General features: G+C 37.8%; 1 protein-coding gene across 1 annotated transcript in view; it reads left to right on the plus strand.

Moving 5' to 3' along the window:
- SLC12A2 (solute carrier family 12 member 2) overlaps positions 1 to 16,195 on the plus strand; it is a 61,385-nt gene that overhangs the window by 1,841 nt on the left and 43,349 nt on the right. Inside the window, exons 2-3 of the mRNA XM_035893016.1 lie at positions 467 to 512; positions 14,267 to 14,386. Coding sequence (XP_035748909.1) covers positions 467 to 512; positions 14,267 to 14,386 — 166 coding nt within the window. The remainder of the gene's footprint in view (positions 1 to 466; positions 513 to 14,266; positions 14,387 to 16,195) is intronic.

The raw sequence follows: 16,195 nt of genomic DNA on the forward strand, positions 1-16,195 counted from the left end.
TAAAGAAGGTATTTCACTGACTTTTAAGAACTTGAAAAATTAAGCTTGCTCTTCAGCTCTGTTTTTTGTACTGACTTGTACAGCATGTTTGTCAAAGACTTAATAAGGGCAGCTGGTATAAACACCCTAGTACATTACATAAAACTTGCGCTATGTAAAGACCTGTTGTTGGGCCCCTGCTTCTTCACCCAGTGCATCAAGGTTGACAGTTATTTTTTGTTAAGACTGATCAAAAAATGTGTTCACCAGCAATGTGATTTACCCCTTTGAATGTAGTAATCCCATCTGGCAATTAAAGTTTGTGCTATTCTTTTTTCCTTTTTAAAGGTAAATAAATGTTGTGAGGCAGTGTTACAGTAATGTTGATGCTAGTGCCAATTACAGAACAGATTTTTTTTTCTTCCGCCCCTTAGCTTTGTTTACACGCTTCATATGTCTAACTCTTCTACTGATTCTGTTCTTGCAGAAAAGCACTGTTGGAAGAAGATGCACTGTTTGAAGAGGGTGCACATGTATGCATACAGAAAGGGTAACTTTTGACAAGGGTTTGTCTTGCTGTCCTGGTAGGATAGGTGTCTAACCACCTCAGGTTTCATGTGGTCGTTCCAACAGTGGCTTTTCTAATAAAAAAAGAAAGGGATTGTTCTTGAAACTGATTGTGGAAAAACGGCTGGGTGATGCTGCAGTAATCTGAAATGGGTGAAATGCGTACTACTGACCTTGGTCTATCACGTTAAATTTCAAGTGAGGGGTCTTGTCTTTGTATATCATTGGTGGCGGATAGCCAAGGTGATCAATCTGTTGCTTACGCAGCTGGTGTGCATTAATCTTACCCTGCTTTAGAGGTATGATAGAGGGAATGTGGTGATGCTGTTACAGCTGCTAATCTCATAGATAAGGTGATGCTTTGCAGGAGCATTAGTCTACAGAGATGTAGAGCTGAGAGGATGGTTATTAACTGTTGTGGTTTAGCTCCAGTCAGCAACCAAGCACCATGCAGCTTCTTGTTCACCCTCCCCCCCCCGGTGGGATGGGTGAGAGAATTGAAACAGCAAGAGTAAGAAAACTTTTGAGTTAAGAACAGTTTAACAATTGAACTGTAATAATAATAATAATAATAATAATAAATTGTAATCAAAAGAAAGAGAGAGAGAAACAAAACACAGGAAAAACAAGTGATGCAACCACTCACCACCCACCAACTGATGCCCAGCCTGTCCCTGAGCAGCAACTGCTGCCCCCCAGCCAACTTTCCCCAGTTTACATACTGAGCATGAGGTCGTATGGTGTGGAATAGCCCTTTGGCCAGTTTGGGTCAGCTGTCCTGTCTGTGCCCCCCCACAGCTTCTTGTGCCCCTGGCAGAGCAGAGGAGGCTGAAAAGCCCTTGCCTGGTGTAAGCACTGCTTAGCAACAACTAAAACATCAGTGTGTTGTCAACATTATGCTTACACTAAATTCAAAACACAGTGCTATGCCAGCTACTAGGAAGAAAATTCCAGTATCCCAGCTGAAACCAGGACATTAACAAAGAAGTGGGAGGGAAACAGCATATTATGGTATGTAGGTTTTTGTTGCAGTTCCAGTGGTGTCCCCTGCCCTCTTGAGGAGATTTGCCTTCAGACAGTAAAAGATTGAATGTGTCCTAGGTTTTCTTAATTTTTTTGTTTACCATCTTACAGTTTAGGAATATCTGTTTTGCCTGGGTCAGCTACATCTGTAAGTAAAGCTATAGCCTGTAGAAGACATTTCATCCGACTTTGTCTTCCTTAACGTAAACATTACCATGCCATATTGTCATAGACCTTATAGTTGTGGAAGGTGGTTACTTCTAAAGTATTCAGAATTGGACTGTGTTTTAGTAAACCACTGTGCATTAATTTATGATTTTTCTGTATACTATCGCCTTGACTGGGGAGCTGATTTTTTTTGAAGAATAAACTTCACAGTGTGTGAGTGGTTCTGATTTGATACGACTTTTGTGCAGTCATTTACAGCTGTGGTAAGTAGACGTTGTGTGAACCAAGCCCCCTACTGGTAGCTTTATGTTTGTTAAATGCTCACTAAGAGTACTGGTTCGTTCCCTTGACATACTAGAAGGTAGTGATCTCAGAGGAAGATCTTTACACCACCTCCAGCCCAAATTTAAAAAACAAAACAAAAAACCCCAAAGGTATTTAAAAACACAAGTGTGCTTTGCTTCTTCCTGCACAGAAATCCATGCACCTGTCCTCTGAATTTGGAGACAGAACTAAGAAAGAAAACATTACTGACAGTTTTGATGCAGAATTGAGGGTTTGTTTTTTTTTACTCAGGTTGACTATAATTTTTTTAAACTATCTTTCTGGCTTTGATTTGTGTTTTCTTGAACATTGCAGTTTTTCCTCTTACGTGACAACTTTAGATGTTTACCTTAAGCCCAGTGAAAAGGCTGTGTATGGCACTGCTTTTTAACAAAGAATGTATTCTCTTGAAAATGTTTAATGGCTGCTGCACCTCTAATGTTTGTTTGTACTTTTTTTTTTTCCAGTTCTTTCTTTGTGTCTGCTTAGCCTGTAAAGAAAACAGAGCTCAGCTTATGGTGCAGAAAAGGCTAAAAGACGATTCTAGAGGATTCTAGGCTATGAAGTTAGCTGACCATGTTATGTAAGGTCTGCCTTTAAAAACTGCTTCCTCCCCTCTCCCTCTGCCAGAAGGCTGAGACCCTCTTGCAGGTAGCTTTTATTGTACTACCTTGCTGAATCTTGCGTACAATCAGTAGGTCTCTTAGATCTTGAGTCAGTCTGATTTAATTTGAGTAGCTTCTTTTCCTTCTTGCTGTCCTTTATATTTGTAAGCAAAGCTTGAATTTTCTTTCTGAAATTCATGGTGCTAAAATAAAACTAGAGAAACTCTTTTAAAAGTCTTGGTCTCTGTGCTCTTGGACATCCCAGAAGCCTTTAATGCGTAACTGTTCTGGTTCATCACTTTTGAAAAAAGGTCAGTGCAATGCACTTGTACTCAGGTGAAGCTTTACTAGCATCATGCAAAGTGGTGCTTTTATGCTTTTTCTGTCTGTGTGGAGAATCCTCACTTCACTTTTCTGGATAACCTCACTTAATTACCACCATCTTCATCAAGGGAAAACAATTAACATACTGCTCTGTTTGCAGCAGTAAATCATGTTAGTCCTCCAGGGTTTATATTTTATAAGGCCCATGTGTGTTTTGTAATTTCACATTGCTTGATGCTTGGATCTCCCTTATCTGATCTTTGTGGTAAGTCTTTAGTCCAAAACGCCTATGGAATACTGAAACCCTTGAACTCTCTTCAGCAAACTGCTAGTACTGTTCTTGCTACTTTTTGTTTTGTTCCAGAGAAGCTGGAAATAACTGGGCGCTGTTAACAGGTTTTAGTTTGACAGTGCAAGTGTGGGCTGCTGCTGAAAGGGGTAAACTTTTGTGCTCTCTCTTGTGCTGCTGTTCATATTTTTGAATTGGGTCTGGGAACTGATCTGGTTTACGGAAAGCAAACCACCCCCAAACTGCAAAATCTTGAACTGGATGTGGTGAGCCACTTCCCCAATCCAATACACCAGTGGTCTCCACAATCTTTTGACTGCACACTCGTATCAATAAAAAAATTGTTAAGCATGCACCCTTAATATGCATATATTTATTTACTTACAATATAATTATATACAATATAAATATACTACTGTACTAATATTTTGTATGGTACCAAATAGATAAAGATGAAATAAACACTTTCAGAAATCTTTTTGTACTTTAACATTAGAAAAAAAAATATTTTCTTTCCATGCTCCTAGTGAGCTGTCTCCTGAACCCCTTGGAGACCACTGCAATGTACTATGAACGAACCCCTTGAGTGCTCATGTCAGAAGAAAAGGCATTGTAATTTGCTGGAAGAGTACAATTAGGGAAGGAAGGAGGGCCTCTTTGGAGGAGCTTGTTTTTTCTAATAAACCAGTCTTAGCTGACATATTGTCAATGTCAATGACTAGTTCAGGGCCAGAACCTGAAAGAATAGCACTAACTTCTCTGTAGCTGGGCAGCTTTTCTGTCAGCATAAGCTATTTCAGAGCTGGTTAAAGAGGAAGGTGCTGCAGAACTAATGTTCATCTTTGGATTAACTTTCTCCCTTTTAGTACTGCATTTGATTAGACTGCAGATTATTTTCATTCTTGAAGAACATTCCTGCAGAGGAGGAGGTTGGCAAGATCAATACCTTGGAGTAATTCAAACCAGTGTGCTACATCTTCTGTTGCAGCCTTCAGATTTTTTCCTAAAGCCGCATATAATATTGATACGTGAGCAACCACAAACTCATTTCTCCTTCTGCCTCGCCCCTCCTTTTTGGTATAGGTAATAGCAATCGCAATATTGTCACTTGTTCACTACTAAGAATATTTTTAAATAGTTGATTTAGAATTATTTATTATTATTTATTATTTAGAATTGTTTGCCTTTCAGTATTTTGACAGCTATGCAGTTCTTGCAGCTTGAGCGCATGGAAGGTCTTTGATTTATTTCTACACTTCAGCATGTTGATAAACTTACTGAAGTTTCTTTTTATCCATAAAAATGAAGATGCACTATCCGTGCTTGATAAATTTACTGACTTAAGGATGTGATGATTAAAAAAAAAAAGGTAAAAAGTTCCTAAAAATCCATTTTTTAAGAAGGAAGCTCATCTCTTGCGTCTTTATTTTGCTAGTTAACTTTCCTTCTGCAAATGAACTGCTTCTATTTCAGATTATTCAGTTGCTTTTTTTTTTTTTTAATTCAGAGAAAATAGCAGTGTCTGTTGCAGCTGTAAAGAAACTGTGATGCTAGGTTAATGTTTCAACTTGCTCTGAGGGTTTACATGGTAGAGAGACTCATAAGACTATTCAAAATAATACTGCTCTTGAGTTGTAAGCCGTTTGGCAACTCTGGCTTGAATGTAGTGCTGTACCAGCACAAGTAAGTGCTGTGCTGGATGAATGTACCAGCTCTGCTCGGTGCTGGCTCTTGTGCCATTAAATGCTTTTGCTTCATTCTGCAGAACAAGGAAATTCTATGAAATACTTAAAAGGTCTCTAACCATTAGAGGTGTATCAGGATTATGTTTTTCAGATAATCAAATGAAAACTACCTGTGTTCAGAGCCTGGATCTGCTTTCTTGAGAAGTGTGACTTTTCTTTTCATGCCAATGGATATCAAAAGGAATATGATGGTCAATGCACAGTAATGAATAATTACTTGATAATCATTCACAGTGCAATGGCTCTTCTGGGAAGGATCAAATGCATTGGTGTAGTAGGGAAGCTAGTCATTTGGTTCTGGAGAGGGCAGGAAAGGAGTAATCCTTCAAAACCTGAGGTGTACTTCTGAGGTGTGAAGTAGACTACGTGTATTTCTTCCTCTAAACTGGATGGGTTGGTTGCTCCTACGCTTGTGCAGGAAGTCATGCCTCTTTTTTTAGGACTAGATGCTAATGGTGCAATTTCCTGTTAACTAGAAGAAGTGGAGAGACTGGCAAAGGAAGGTCTTTTTGGGGGTGGTTTGTTTTTGTTTTTATATGGGGGCAGATCATGTTGACTATTCCTTGACAGGAAGGCCTGGCTTTGCCTGCAGTATTTCTGGGAGTTGCAGAACATAAGCACTGTGGGTCTACCATGGGGTACCCACTGTGCATAGCTGCTGAACAAGAGGTCTTTTCTCATTTGTCTCTAATTCTCACGATCAGCTTGTCCAGGGTATTCATACCATCCTGTGCTTATGGAGGGATATATGAATTGAGATGTGAGGATGTAGAGAGTTTTCTTTATCTTCATGCTTTTGCAAAACACTCTTGTTCTTTAAGTAATGTTTTCGGCATAGAGAAAAAAATTACTCTTTCTATTTCAGATAGGACACCGCTCTTGCTATGACAACTAGATGAAATGGTGTTGACACTGTCACTGTTTCCAGAGGCACTGATTAGTAATCTACTTTGAGAGAAGACTTTATTTTGATGTGATGCTTAGGAAAGCATTGAAACTTTTTTGTTTTGTAAAGGGCTGAAAACTCAAAATTCCTGGTGATGCAGTAGAGAAAGCAGGTAGAGGAACAGATGAGATCAGTGTTGGAATATTATGCAATGTTATAATGCCTGGATTACTGAAGTGACATGACAAATTAGTGGCTGTGGAATACTGTGATGACAATAAAGTTTATCAGGATCAGTCAAGGAGCAGATTCTGTCTATTTTCACCAATTAAAGTACTCTTTTAAGTATGGGCAGTTTTGCTTGTTGCTTCATTTCTGAATTGATTCCAGACCTTTTCCTTCAAGCAAAAGTCTACCAGATTGCAGTTTGTATCCATCCTGTATTAGGAGGGGAGGATCATAATCACTGCCTTAAAGAGAAAAGTCCATGGTCTTTGTGAGCTTGGAGATCAGTCAAAAAAAAAAAAAAATTGTATGTAAGATGCTAAGTGGTGGCGAGCTTTATAAGCAAGACTCCTATCTATCCTTTCTAAGTATACCACCTGGCAAGAACAATGATTTACTCCTAAGCTGAGATCAATTGCCGGAGTAAGTTTCTTGCTAGCCTGATTAATACATTGTACTGCTTGTAAGACTTGGGAGGAAGAATGGATGATTTTCTATGCCTTTAAAAGAATTAAATGAAAAGTGGCTTTTAAAATCAGAATATATATACACGTACACACAAAAAAACCTGCTTAATATTTCTCTGTTAAAAGCAGTATTGAGTCACTGAAATACAAGCTGATGGCAGAGACATGTAGCTGGCTAATTCTTCAGTTGACATGTTAATTGTGACTATAAATTTCTTCTGTTTAAAATTGTTCCACTGTAATCAAAGTACAACAGACTTTAATTTCAGGTTAAGATAACATTAACATTCTGTGTTTGATGCAATCTCTTTTAAAATCTCTGGAAGTGGATGCCAAAAGCATTTGCTGCTATATTTTAAATTTGTAATTGTAGAGAAGGTAAAATAGCCAAAGCACTTAAGTTTTGGTCTCTTGGCTGCAAACCTGAAAAGGATTTCCTTTGATTGAGGCAAGTAACCAATGGTTGAAGCTGTTCATGCTTGATTCCAAGGAATCCTGAGTTTTAAGAACAGATCATATTTTATCTGGGTAATTTATCTCCTGTTGCTGTAGGTAACTGCTGGGTGCCATTTAATGGGTTAGTAGGCTTTTTTAAGATTATGACTGTAAAGATACTGGAGCCATGGTATAGTAGCAGCATTTTACATGTGCTTCAAACAAGGAGTGGGAATTACAAATTCTATTGGTAAATTTGCTATAATCCATTCCTGGTTTAAAACCAAGCAGTAAAGTGACTAATACAACTACTGAATTTTCTGAACTGCCATCAACAGCTAGTCATTGCACAATAATTAGCTATGTTCCCTGAAAGCGTGTGGTTTTTGAGTTTGTTTTTTTGAAGAAAACGCTAAGTAGGTGTTCAGGCAGACTGAGATGTCTTGAACATGTCTTCTGCTGTGTTTTCTTTTCTATGTGCTACCTGAACTGGGTTTTTCCCACTGGTAGCAATACTAATCACTGAAGCTTCCCATCTAACTCCTGAAAAACCAAACACCTGAATCTGTTTTGCTAACTTGGCAAGTGTATTTTTAAGTAATGAGCTATCAGGAATTTGTAAACTGTTCTAGGTGTCTGCAGAAGCTGCTTTCTTTATGAGTAGCCATCCTTAAGTGAAAGGTAACTGTGTTCACTTGGATTATCACCCTGTTTGAAATACCAAAGATTCAGACTATTACATCTGTTGGTAAGGTGTAAATTCATGATGTAATCAAGATGTAGAAAGTAATAACCTATTTCCAGTTTTAGAATTTGCACTTGCACTGCTCTTTCATCAGAATAAGGGCTATTACGAAGCATTAATCAACAGTTGGGCACTCTAGTTCTTAGTTTCCATACTAACTCATGATAACCCTACAACCATCCTTATCCCAGCAGAGGACTAGTGAGGAAGAACTGGAACTGCATGCAATATTTAAAGTTCAGGTGTACTATGGATTTTTCTTTTCTTTATTTACAGAGTTATTTTTCTGGTTTTATAATCTCTTTCTCTTCAACTGTTGCAGTGTAAAAAAGTGATAGTTTTCTGAAAGTATTTAAGGTAAGCCAGAAAAAAATTTTCACAGGTGGTGAGAGATGTAGACAGCATATGGGTTTTTTCTGTATTACTTTGCTTCCATAGGCATTGAGTTTCAGATGTTTTAATTTCCAGTTCCTAGCTCTAACAAGATTCTAATGCATTGTTTGGTAGGTCTAAATAGTAAATTGGCTTTTGTAAGAAGTGGCTGTTTCAGTCAGGTTTGGATATTGATATTCACTGTATAGTTCTAGGGTTTTAGTGGGAGGGAGGCCTAGGTAAATTCATTGTGGCATAAAGGAAAGCAATGAGGATACCTAACAGCTTTAGGGTTAGCACTTCTGAAACAGATCAGTATAGAGAAGAAAATAGCTGTTTGTCAACAACAGTATTGCTAGTGTTGCTAGTTTAGAAAATAGACTGTCCATGCCAGTGCTGACTGTTCTTTGAGAGTGTTAGGTAGAGTAAGGTATTTTAAAAGTAATTACGTACATTACTTAGTCTTAGAGCTGTTTATTTCCCCTACAAAAAATGCTTGAAAGCTGTCAGACCTGGCAGAGGTGTTTCTCAAACTTGGTATTAAAAACTCTCTGATGTGTTGTTAGTGTGCAGAGCAGAGTTAACAACAGTATCTCAGCCATTTTGAACAGTGGTTAGTTGGAAAAATAGAAACAGCAATCGGTGTCACCAGAGCAGGTTAATGACTGGTGAGAGCTTACTTTTCCTTTTGCATATTTAAGAACTGAAATGCTTTGTATTTTCAGGCAATCAAATTTGAGACTTTTCTTGGTAGAGTGTTAATCACAGGAGTCTCTTTTGTCCCTGGACAACACAGTGCTTAAAACAATTCCATAGATACTTAGACATTTTGGAAAGGAAACTCAGTTTCTTTCACCACTGGTTAGATAAAAGCATTAAAACATAAAAACAGCTTATCAGAGACCCTTAGGGACAAACTGGGGATTGTATGACTGCAAATATTAGAATGCTGCAAAAACAGTGTTTAAAGAACAGATGTGTTTGATACAGTTTAGTGTCCTACAGTCAACATTTAATAGCTGGCTTATTCTTTGGTAGTACAGTATCATGCTTAAATATATTTGTACCACTACAAGCTGTTTGCAAAAGCTGTCACTGTTGCATCAGAGGTAAACAACTATGTCAGCAGGATTATTCTATGCAGTTATTCTATGCATATAATACATCTAGCACTTTTTAAACCTTTTGTTCAAATCATTAGAAATGTCACAAGTGAGGTGGGAGGAAGAATCCAGAAGTTCATTCCAGAAGGGCAGGTGGAAGGCTTGCTCATCCAAGATTTGTAGTCTTTAAAAATCATGGGAAGTGTTAGTATCTTCTGGGGCAAAATGTTTCATAATTCTGCCGCTGCTGGGTAACTTTCTTTAATCTATTACTTTAATCCACAGTCTGGCTAAAGTATGTTTGAATTAAAAAAGCAAAAACCAATGTTCATAAGCTTTTCTTCTATGTATGATTTGAGTTGTGGTAACTCTGAAAAATCTTCTGTACTATCAAGTTTTGTACTTGAGTAGCCGCCATAGTCTTAACTGTGTGCAGCTATAGAGTTGGGCTATTGAGGAGTATAATCTCTACAAGTAATAATTCTTCTGCTGTTGAGACAGTTGGCATGCTACATCTGGATCAATACATCTTACTGGTTGCTCTCTTCCATAAAAAGGAATTTCTTAAAAAGCCAATGCCTGTAAAGTTAACCTTTGGGAGACGGAAACAAGAAACTGTTATGGTAAGGTATAGTGAACACCTTGGCAATAATGCTGGAAGCTGCAGTATAGGAGCACGGAAGATGTGTGCAAGTCTCTAGCTCTTGCAAAGAAGGGTTCCACTGTCTGTGATGATTGCTGCAAGCATCTCTAACTGCAAAGCTCCTAGCAGGTAAAAGCATGATCCCATTGTTGAGGCTTTGACTGTAGTTGGTGAGGGCAGAGACCCATTGCTGTACAAAATTGTTTTGTCAGTACCTCTGTTGGTGAAAGATGGTTCTCAGGCAGCTTCCCTTATTCCCTGTCCTCAGTAAGAGTGTAAAATAATGAGAGCATCATGTGCAGTATCAGAACGTGTAAGTACAAAGCAGTTTTATATGTAAGCAGCTGCTTCCTTGATTAAACGTAGTGGAATATCATTTTTATATTTCTTTGCAGAAATTGGAGCTTGAAAGATGATGCTCTTTATTTTCTTCAACATTTTGATAGTATTAGCTATTTAAACCAGCTTCATTACTGTATCCCGTTAAGACAAGAAAAAGCTGCTGTTGTGAAGCCTTTCTAAGGAATTTGTATGACGAGAAGCCCATGCTATGCGGCATGTGCTAAACCTGTAACTGGTCAAACTTGAGAGATGGAAAAAGAGCAGTTAAATGCTATAATCTCAGGTGTTTCTTTGGCCTCTTTCTCTTTGCATAAGAGTGATGGCAATAGGAAGGTTTAGCTAAAGAAATTACTACTTGGGGCATGTCAAATCTAGTAAGACGTGTAGTCTTAGATACAAACGCGCCGGTTGCCCTGTCCTTTACTGGGGCCTTCCATGTTGTGATACTTGAAAAGAAGCAAGAGCAGAAGAGTTCATGTGCATTTATTCCAGTGCCACCTCATACAGTTCAACATAGCCTAAGTATGTTGCCTTTAAGTTGGGATCTAGATAACTTCACCACAAATAAATGTGCTGCATGGCATACGCTACTGTCAAAAACTCTCAGCAAAACTAAACAGCAATTTTTACCGATGAGAAACTTTTCCGTGTAGCAGGGTATTTCAAGCTGTGTGTGAAAAATCTCAGATCTCTTCAGGCTAACAAGTCTTCTTGTAAATAATCCATTCTAATAAATGCGGAGGCTATGCACAATTGGCACAAATAACTTACTGTTATCATCTAGTACTGGGGATGAAATAGTAGATTATCTGTACTTTTCAGTGCACTGTGATACAGCAGTGGAAATTTCTGTGTAGGAACAGAATTTAACTGTTTCCTGGCTAAATTCCTATCAGTGTATGATAGAATTGTCAACGTGTAAATGTATCTTATTTTTCCTTTAGCAGTACAAGTGCACACTATGACTCTGTTCATTGGACTGTTTAGGTAAAAGGCACTATTTCGATTAAAAAGTTGTATTAATAAGAGCATTTCTGATCTGAAATGCTAAAACCTTTTTTCTTTCCTCTTTTGTTACACCCCCTCCAAATCCACAGTGTGTTAGTGTTTTTTACTGTTTATGAAGATCTTATCGTGCATGTATTGCTGTTCTAAAATAGTGCTAGTGTGTTTTTTCCATTCAGTATGTGACTTGAGTGGAAGCATTGTTTCCTCATGAGCACAAGCATGAAAAATACTACGCCTGCTTTATTTACAGCTGAGACCACAGTGGTGCTTTCTTAATCTTGCATTAAAGGGCTGAACTCAGAGCCTTGTGTAGTGGAATTCTTTCATGCCCACACTCTGTAATATCTGTTCTCATTGGTGCTTTATCGGGCACCCACTAGCACTGATAACCAGCAGTAACCTTTCAGTTATTACATTTTTTCATGTGCTTCAAAATATTTTCCTAAGAAATATTGCACAGTGTGGAGAGACAAGACACACAGAACAAAACTTTCTTGTGTTCATAGTGTGCCTATCTTGCAGCTGATCTATTAACTGATAACTCAAAATATCGGTTGTGAGCCATTATCTCCTTCCCAGGATACAACAGGCTGAGCTGTGGGCTTGTTTGAACACTATAGTGAAACGCGTAGCTATCACGTGATGGTTCAGGTTGGAAGTGACTTCTGGAGGTCATCTTGTCGATGTGTACAGGTTCTACCAATACCTGGCCAGCCGTGGTCATATGCTGAAGTATATAATTGTCTCTTACACTAGATACTAGGGTATCCTCTGCTTTCTCTTAAAACCTAAATGTGCAGTAAATGAAAACTCATAGCTTGTTTTAAAAAAAAAAAAGTGTTGTGACTTGGTATTACAGCATTAACTATTTTAGGCAAACATAATGTTTCAGTATGTTAGGACATGAGGATACAGATTTCTTCTAGCCCTTCCTTGATCCTTCCCAACCAGTCTTTCCAAAGAACAATTTTATTGTTTCTTATTAGAGACATGACGTGCCGTTTTGTAATATCAGATGATGTTATCAAACGTTGGCAGTTTTCTTGGCCAAAGCATAAAACTGCTTAGGTAATATAAATGTGGCTGCCTCTTATGCAACACTTCAAAATTGAATTTGTTGCAAGTATAATGTGATTCTTTTCTATGAGAAATAAGAATGGATTTTATATGAAGCAATAATAATACACAGTTACACTATTGCATGCTTGATTGGAGGTTTTGTTGTCATGGTTGTGAACATGTTTATTAATCTGTCCTTTGTTTTAATGTGTTTTTTTTCTTCTTTCCCTCCCCACTTCTGAATGTGGGTGGGGGAGAAGTGGGGAGAAACTTCTGGTAAGTGCTGCTGAAACCAGCAGAATCTGATGAGGGAGTCATTAATACCTAGAAAGAGTTTTGAGGTTTATTTCTGCATTTCTAGGAAAGTTGTTTGAAGGACAAATACTCAAGGATATTGGAGCAGGGCAGTATGTAGGCTCATTCTTTTCTGTCGTGAGCTTCAGTTGTGTCCGAGCTGGGCGAGGAGCCTGATTAGAGGCTTTCTATTTCCTGTTAAAGGTAATGATCTGGAAATTGATCATGATTCTACCTACTGGTGGAAAGCTTATGTCATACAGGATCTCTAGATGTGTTGCACGTACACCTTTTTTTAATGAGAATTTCATATTGCAGAGTCAGTGAGAGAAGGACTGACATCAATCTGTGCTAATGACTTTTGGGTAAGGTTGACATAATCAGTTTTGGGGTTTTTTTTATTTAATCTGTTTGTATGTTTACTGCTGATTGTGAGGGGGTATGGATGACGCCCTTCATAAGTGACAGTTCTATAAACATTTCCTCTGGACTATGTGCTGATGGTATATTTGGTATTAATGTATCATGAGGAGGAATTTCATAAAGTATATCACATTAAACTTATTTGGTGTGTTCCTTCAGCACAGAACATACTTCTTGAAAGCATCATTTGGGTCCAGTCTATTTTGTGTCTTATTTAGCGAATGGCAGTTTTGCGCTTTACCTCATTGGGATTGAACCTCTAATTGCTTAAATGTTTTTTAAGCCCTCTGGGATGCAGGCTGCTTCACAAATACTGCTTGAGCTGGTTTGTTAAATAGTATTCTCTCAATAGTATTCAGGGTCTTTCTGGTATATTCATTCTTTATACTTGTTGCCTTGGTTAACTAACATACTTTGCTTAGGGAGTGCTTCCTGCAGATTTCTTACAGCATGTAGAAAATATAAAGATGAGTTTAAATGTTTAGGTGTTTGCCTGGCTTGGCAGAACAAAACTACCTCTTGAAAAGCAGGCATGCAACAAGTATGTCTAAATACACATGTATTTTTAATATAGATATCAAACAGTTAAGATTTCTGCATCATAAAGCTGAGACTTGCATTGTAAAGAAAAGCCACAAGTTGGTCTTTATCGACCGGACTGGCGTTTTCTGCATCTGTCATCTTTCCCTTTTAAACACTCTCCCACCCTCCTTTCTAGCAGCATCACCTTACAATGAATAGTAGAATAGTTTGCAGGGAAGTGAATAATTTATTTCCTGAAAAATTGATCAAATGACAGCTAAGCCTGAACTACAGGAAATGCTATAGCTGAGACCAGTAACTTGTGGCAGAACAGTATACACTTTCAGGTTAAGAAGTAAAACTTCCTGTGCTGTAGAAGTCTGAAAACTAGCAGCTCTTTTTCTAAAAGACCAGGTGTTTGTTTCTTAGGGCTGTAGAACTGATTCTTAAAAATATTTATTACTCTGACTGCTAACAGTTTGCTCCAACTGAAGCAGAGTACCGAAGTCATCTGTGTAAGATTGTTTTATATTCCTTGAAATCTGTGAGATATGCCTCGTGCAAGGAACATAAAGGAAAATCTTAAAACGTCTGCTGTGTTACTCCATAGTTTTTCTGTTTGCACAAGTAAATTGGGTTTTTTTTACAACACTGAGTATTAAATGCCCTCTCTACTCTGTTAACTGCATAAAAGAAACTTTTTTTTTTTATTTCCAAGGAGCCCTTTGAAGATGGCTATGCAAATGGTGAGGAAGGCACACCAGCTGGGGAAGCAGCTGCCACTTATACACCTGATAGCAAAGGGGTGGTCAAGTTTGGCTGGATAAAAGGTGTATTGGTAAGTTTGCTGTATTGTACTTCATTTTCTTACAGATAGGATCTCTCAAATAACCTTTTTTAAGAGGGATTGTGATAGCGCTGTGTACACAAAAGATTATATCTATGGGAGATGTGAAAAATGCCATAGTTTTAGGAAGGGTTGCTCTCACTCGTACTGAATTTTAAGGAAGTAAATACTTCAGGACTTCACGTTTTGAAGGGATCATGGTTTCTTAGCACAGGTTTTACAGTTTTGAAGTTGCATAATTTCCAAGAAGGAAAAAGATTACGTAAGTACTCATATGTAGTAGAAAAACTACATATGAATCTTAAGTGGCAAAGACAAATGCAAATGGAGGGAAAACACTTAATGTGTGTTCTCTTTGAGACTGTAAAGTCTTGGACTAAAGTGTCAGAAACCTTGATTTTTATTTATTTCTTTTTCGAGAAGCAAAAAATAATGTGTTGAGGAGACTACCTACGTGTATATGGCAAAACTTGACCAGGATTAAGTATTTAAATTTTGTTGAACCTGTTAGAAAAAGTAATCTCTCCCAAGCTGTGTAAGTCTTAACACTAAATACAATATAGTCATGGTGGAAAAAACTGAGTCTGTCCCCATTTGGAGTAGTGAAAAATTAAGGCTGACATGGGGGGTTTTATTACAAGTACATATTAATTTATTTTTAATATTTTGGCAAAGGGAAACAATGTTTAATACGTATTCTCCAAAGGTGTAAGAATTTATAGTGGTGACTGCAAATGCGACAGTTTGTTAAAACATACTGAACTGGAGCATTCAGAATACCTAACTTCAGTTCAGCAAGCTTCCACTGTGTATTAGCAACTTCCTTACAAGTAGCCATATTCTCTACCTTGGGAGAAGGAGAGTGCCTATGGTAACTGTGTAACACGTATTTTGGACTTCTGTTGATGTACCCCAACTAAGGACAAAGTCATTAATTTTAAAGCAGGTATGAAGCTGACTTTCAGTTTCTCCAAACCCAAATTCTGCATTGGACTATTTTTGTAAGCAACAATTCTAAGTATTAAAGAGTTATGGGATAAATGTTGCTGACCATTTTCTTCCAAAGTCTATTTAAAAGTTTCAAGGAGGATGATCTTCTTTTCAGTTATTTGAAAGTTCAGTATTTCCTAGTAGGCATAAGCTGCCTGGGTAAATATGTCCAGCTCAGCTGATTTACATTTTGCAAAAGATGTTTTAAATTTCTGTAAACTTGTTACTGTTGTTGTTTGGAGAGGTCCTTGTCTCCATTCTAGTCCAAATGACCAGCTAAACTTTTTGTAGGATTGATATCATATGCTTTAGGTAAGAGAGACTTAAGACCTGCTGTTAGTCTTACTGTCTAAATTCTGTACAGTGCAAACTATTTTGAGCGTCTAAAATATAAAAGAGCGTCTAAAATATCTAAAAGATAAAAAAAATAAACACTCCCCCTTTCTGCCCCTCGTCCTCCTGTTAGTGTGCAACTGTGTTGTAAGATACAAAAGTTCTAGGACTGGGAAGTTGTGGGGGTGTTTGTGGTTTTTGGTTTGGTGTGTTGTTGTTTGTTGTTTTTTTAGAAAAAAACCCGAATAGATTATTTAGTTGGATATCGCTTTAGTGCATTTTTGGGGAGGTTTGTGGGAAGTCCGAACTGGGGTTGTAGGCCTCAATCTTATTTTTAGTCATGTATTCTGTAGTATTAATTCTGGATCGTAAATGATGGGGTCTAAATTATTTTTGTTTGGTCAAGACATACTACAAGTGTCAGATGTTGAACTTTATGTTCAAGGCAGTAACCTTTTTATCATATTTAGGCTCCCC

This window comes from Egretta garzetta, unplaced genomic scaffold (genome assembly GCF_000687185.1).
Source record: "Egretta garzetta isolate BGI_Z169 unplaced genomic scaffold, ASM68718v1 scaffold724, whole genome shotgun sequence".
Taxonomy (NCBI): Eukaryota; Metazoa; Chordata; class Aves; order Pelecaniformes; family Ardeidae; genus Egretta; species Egretta garzetta.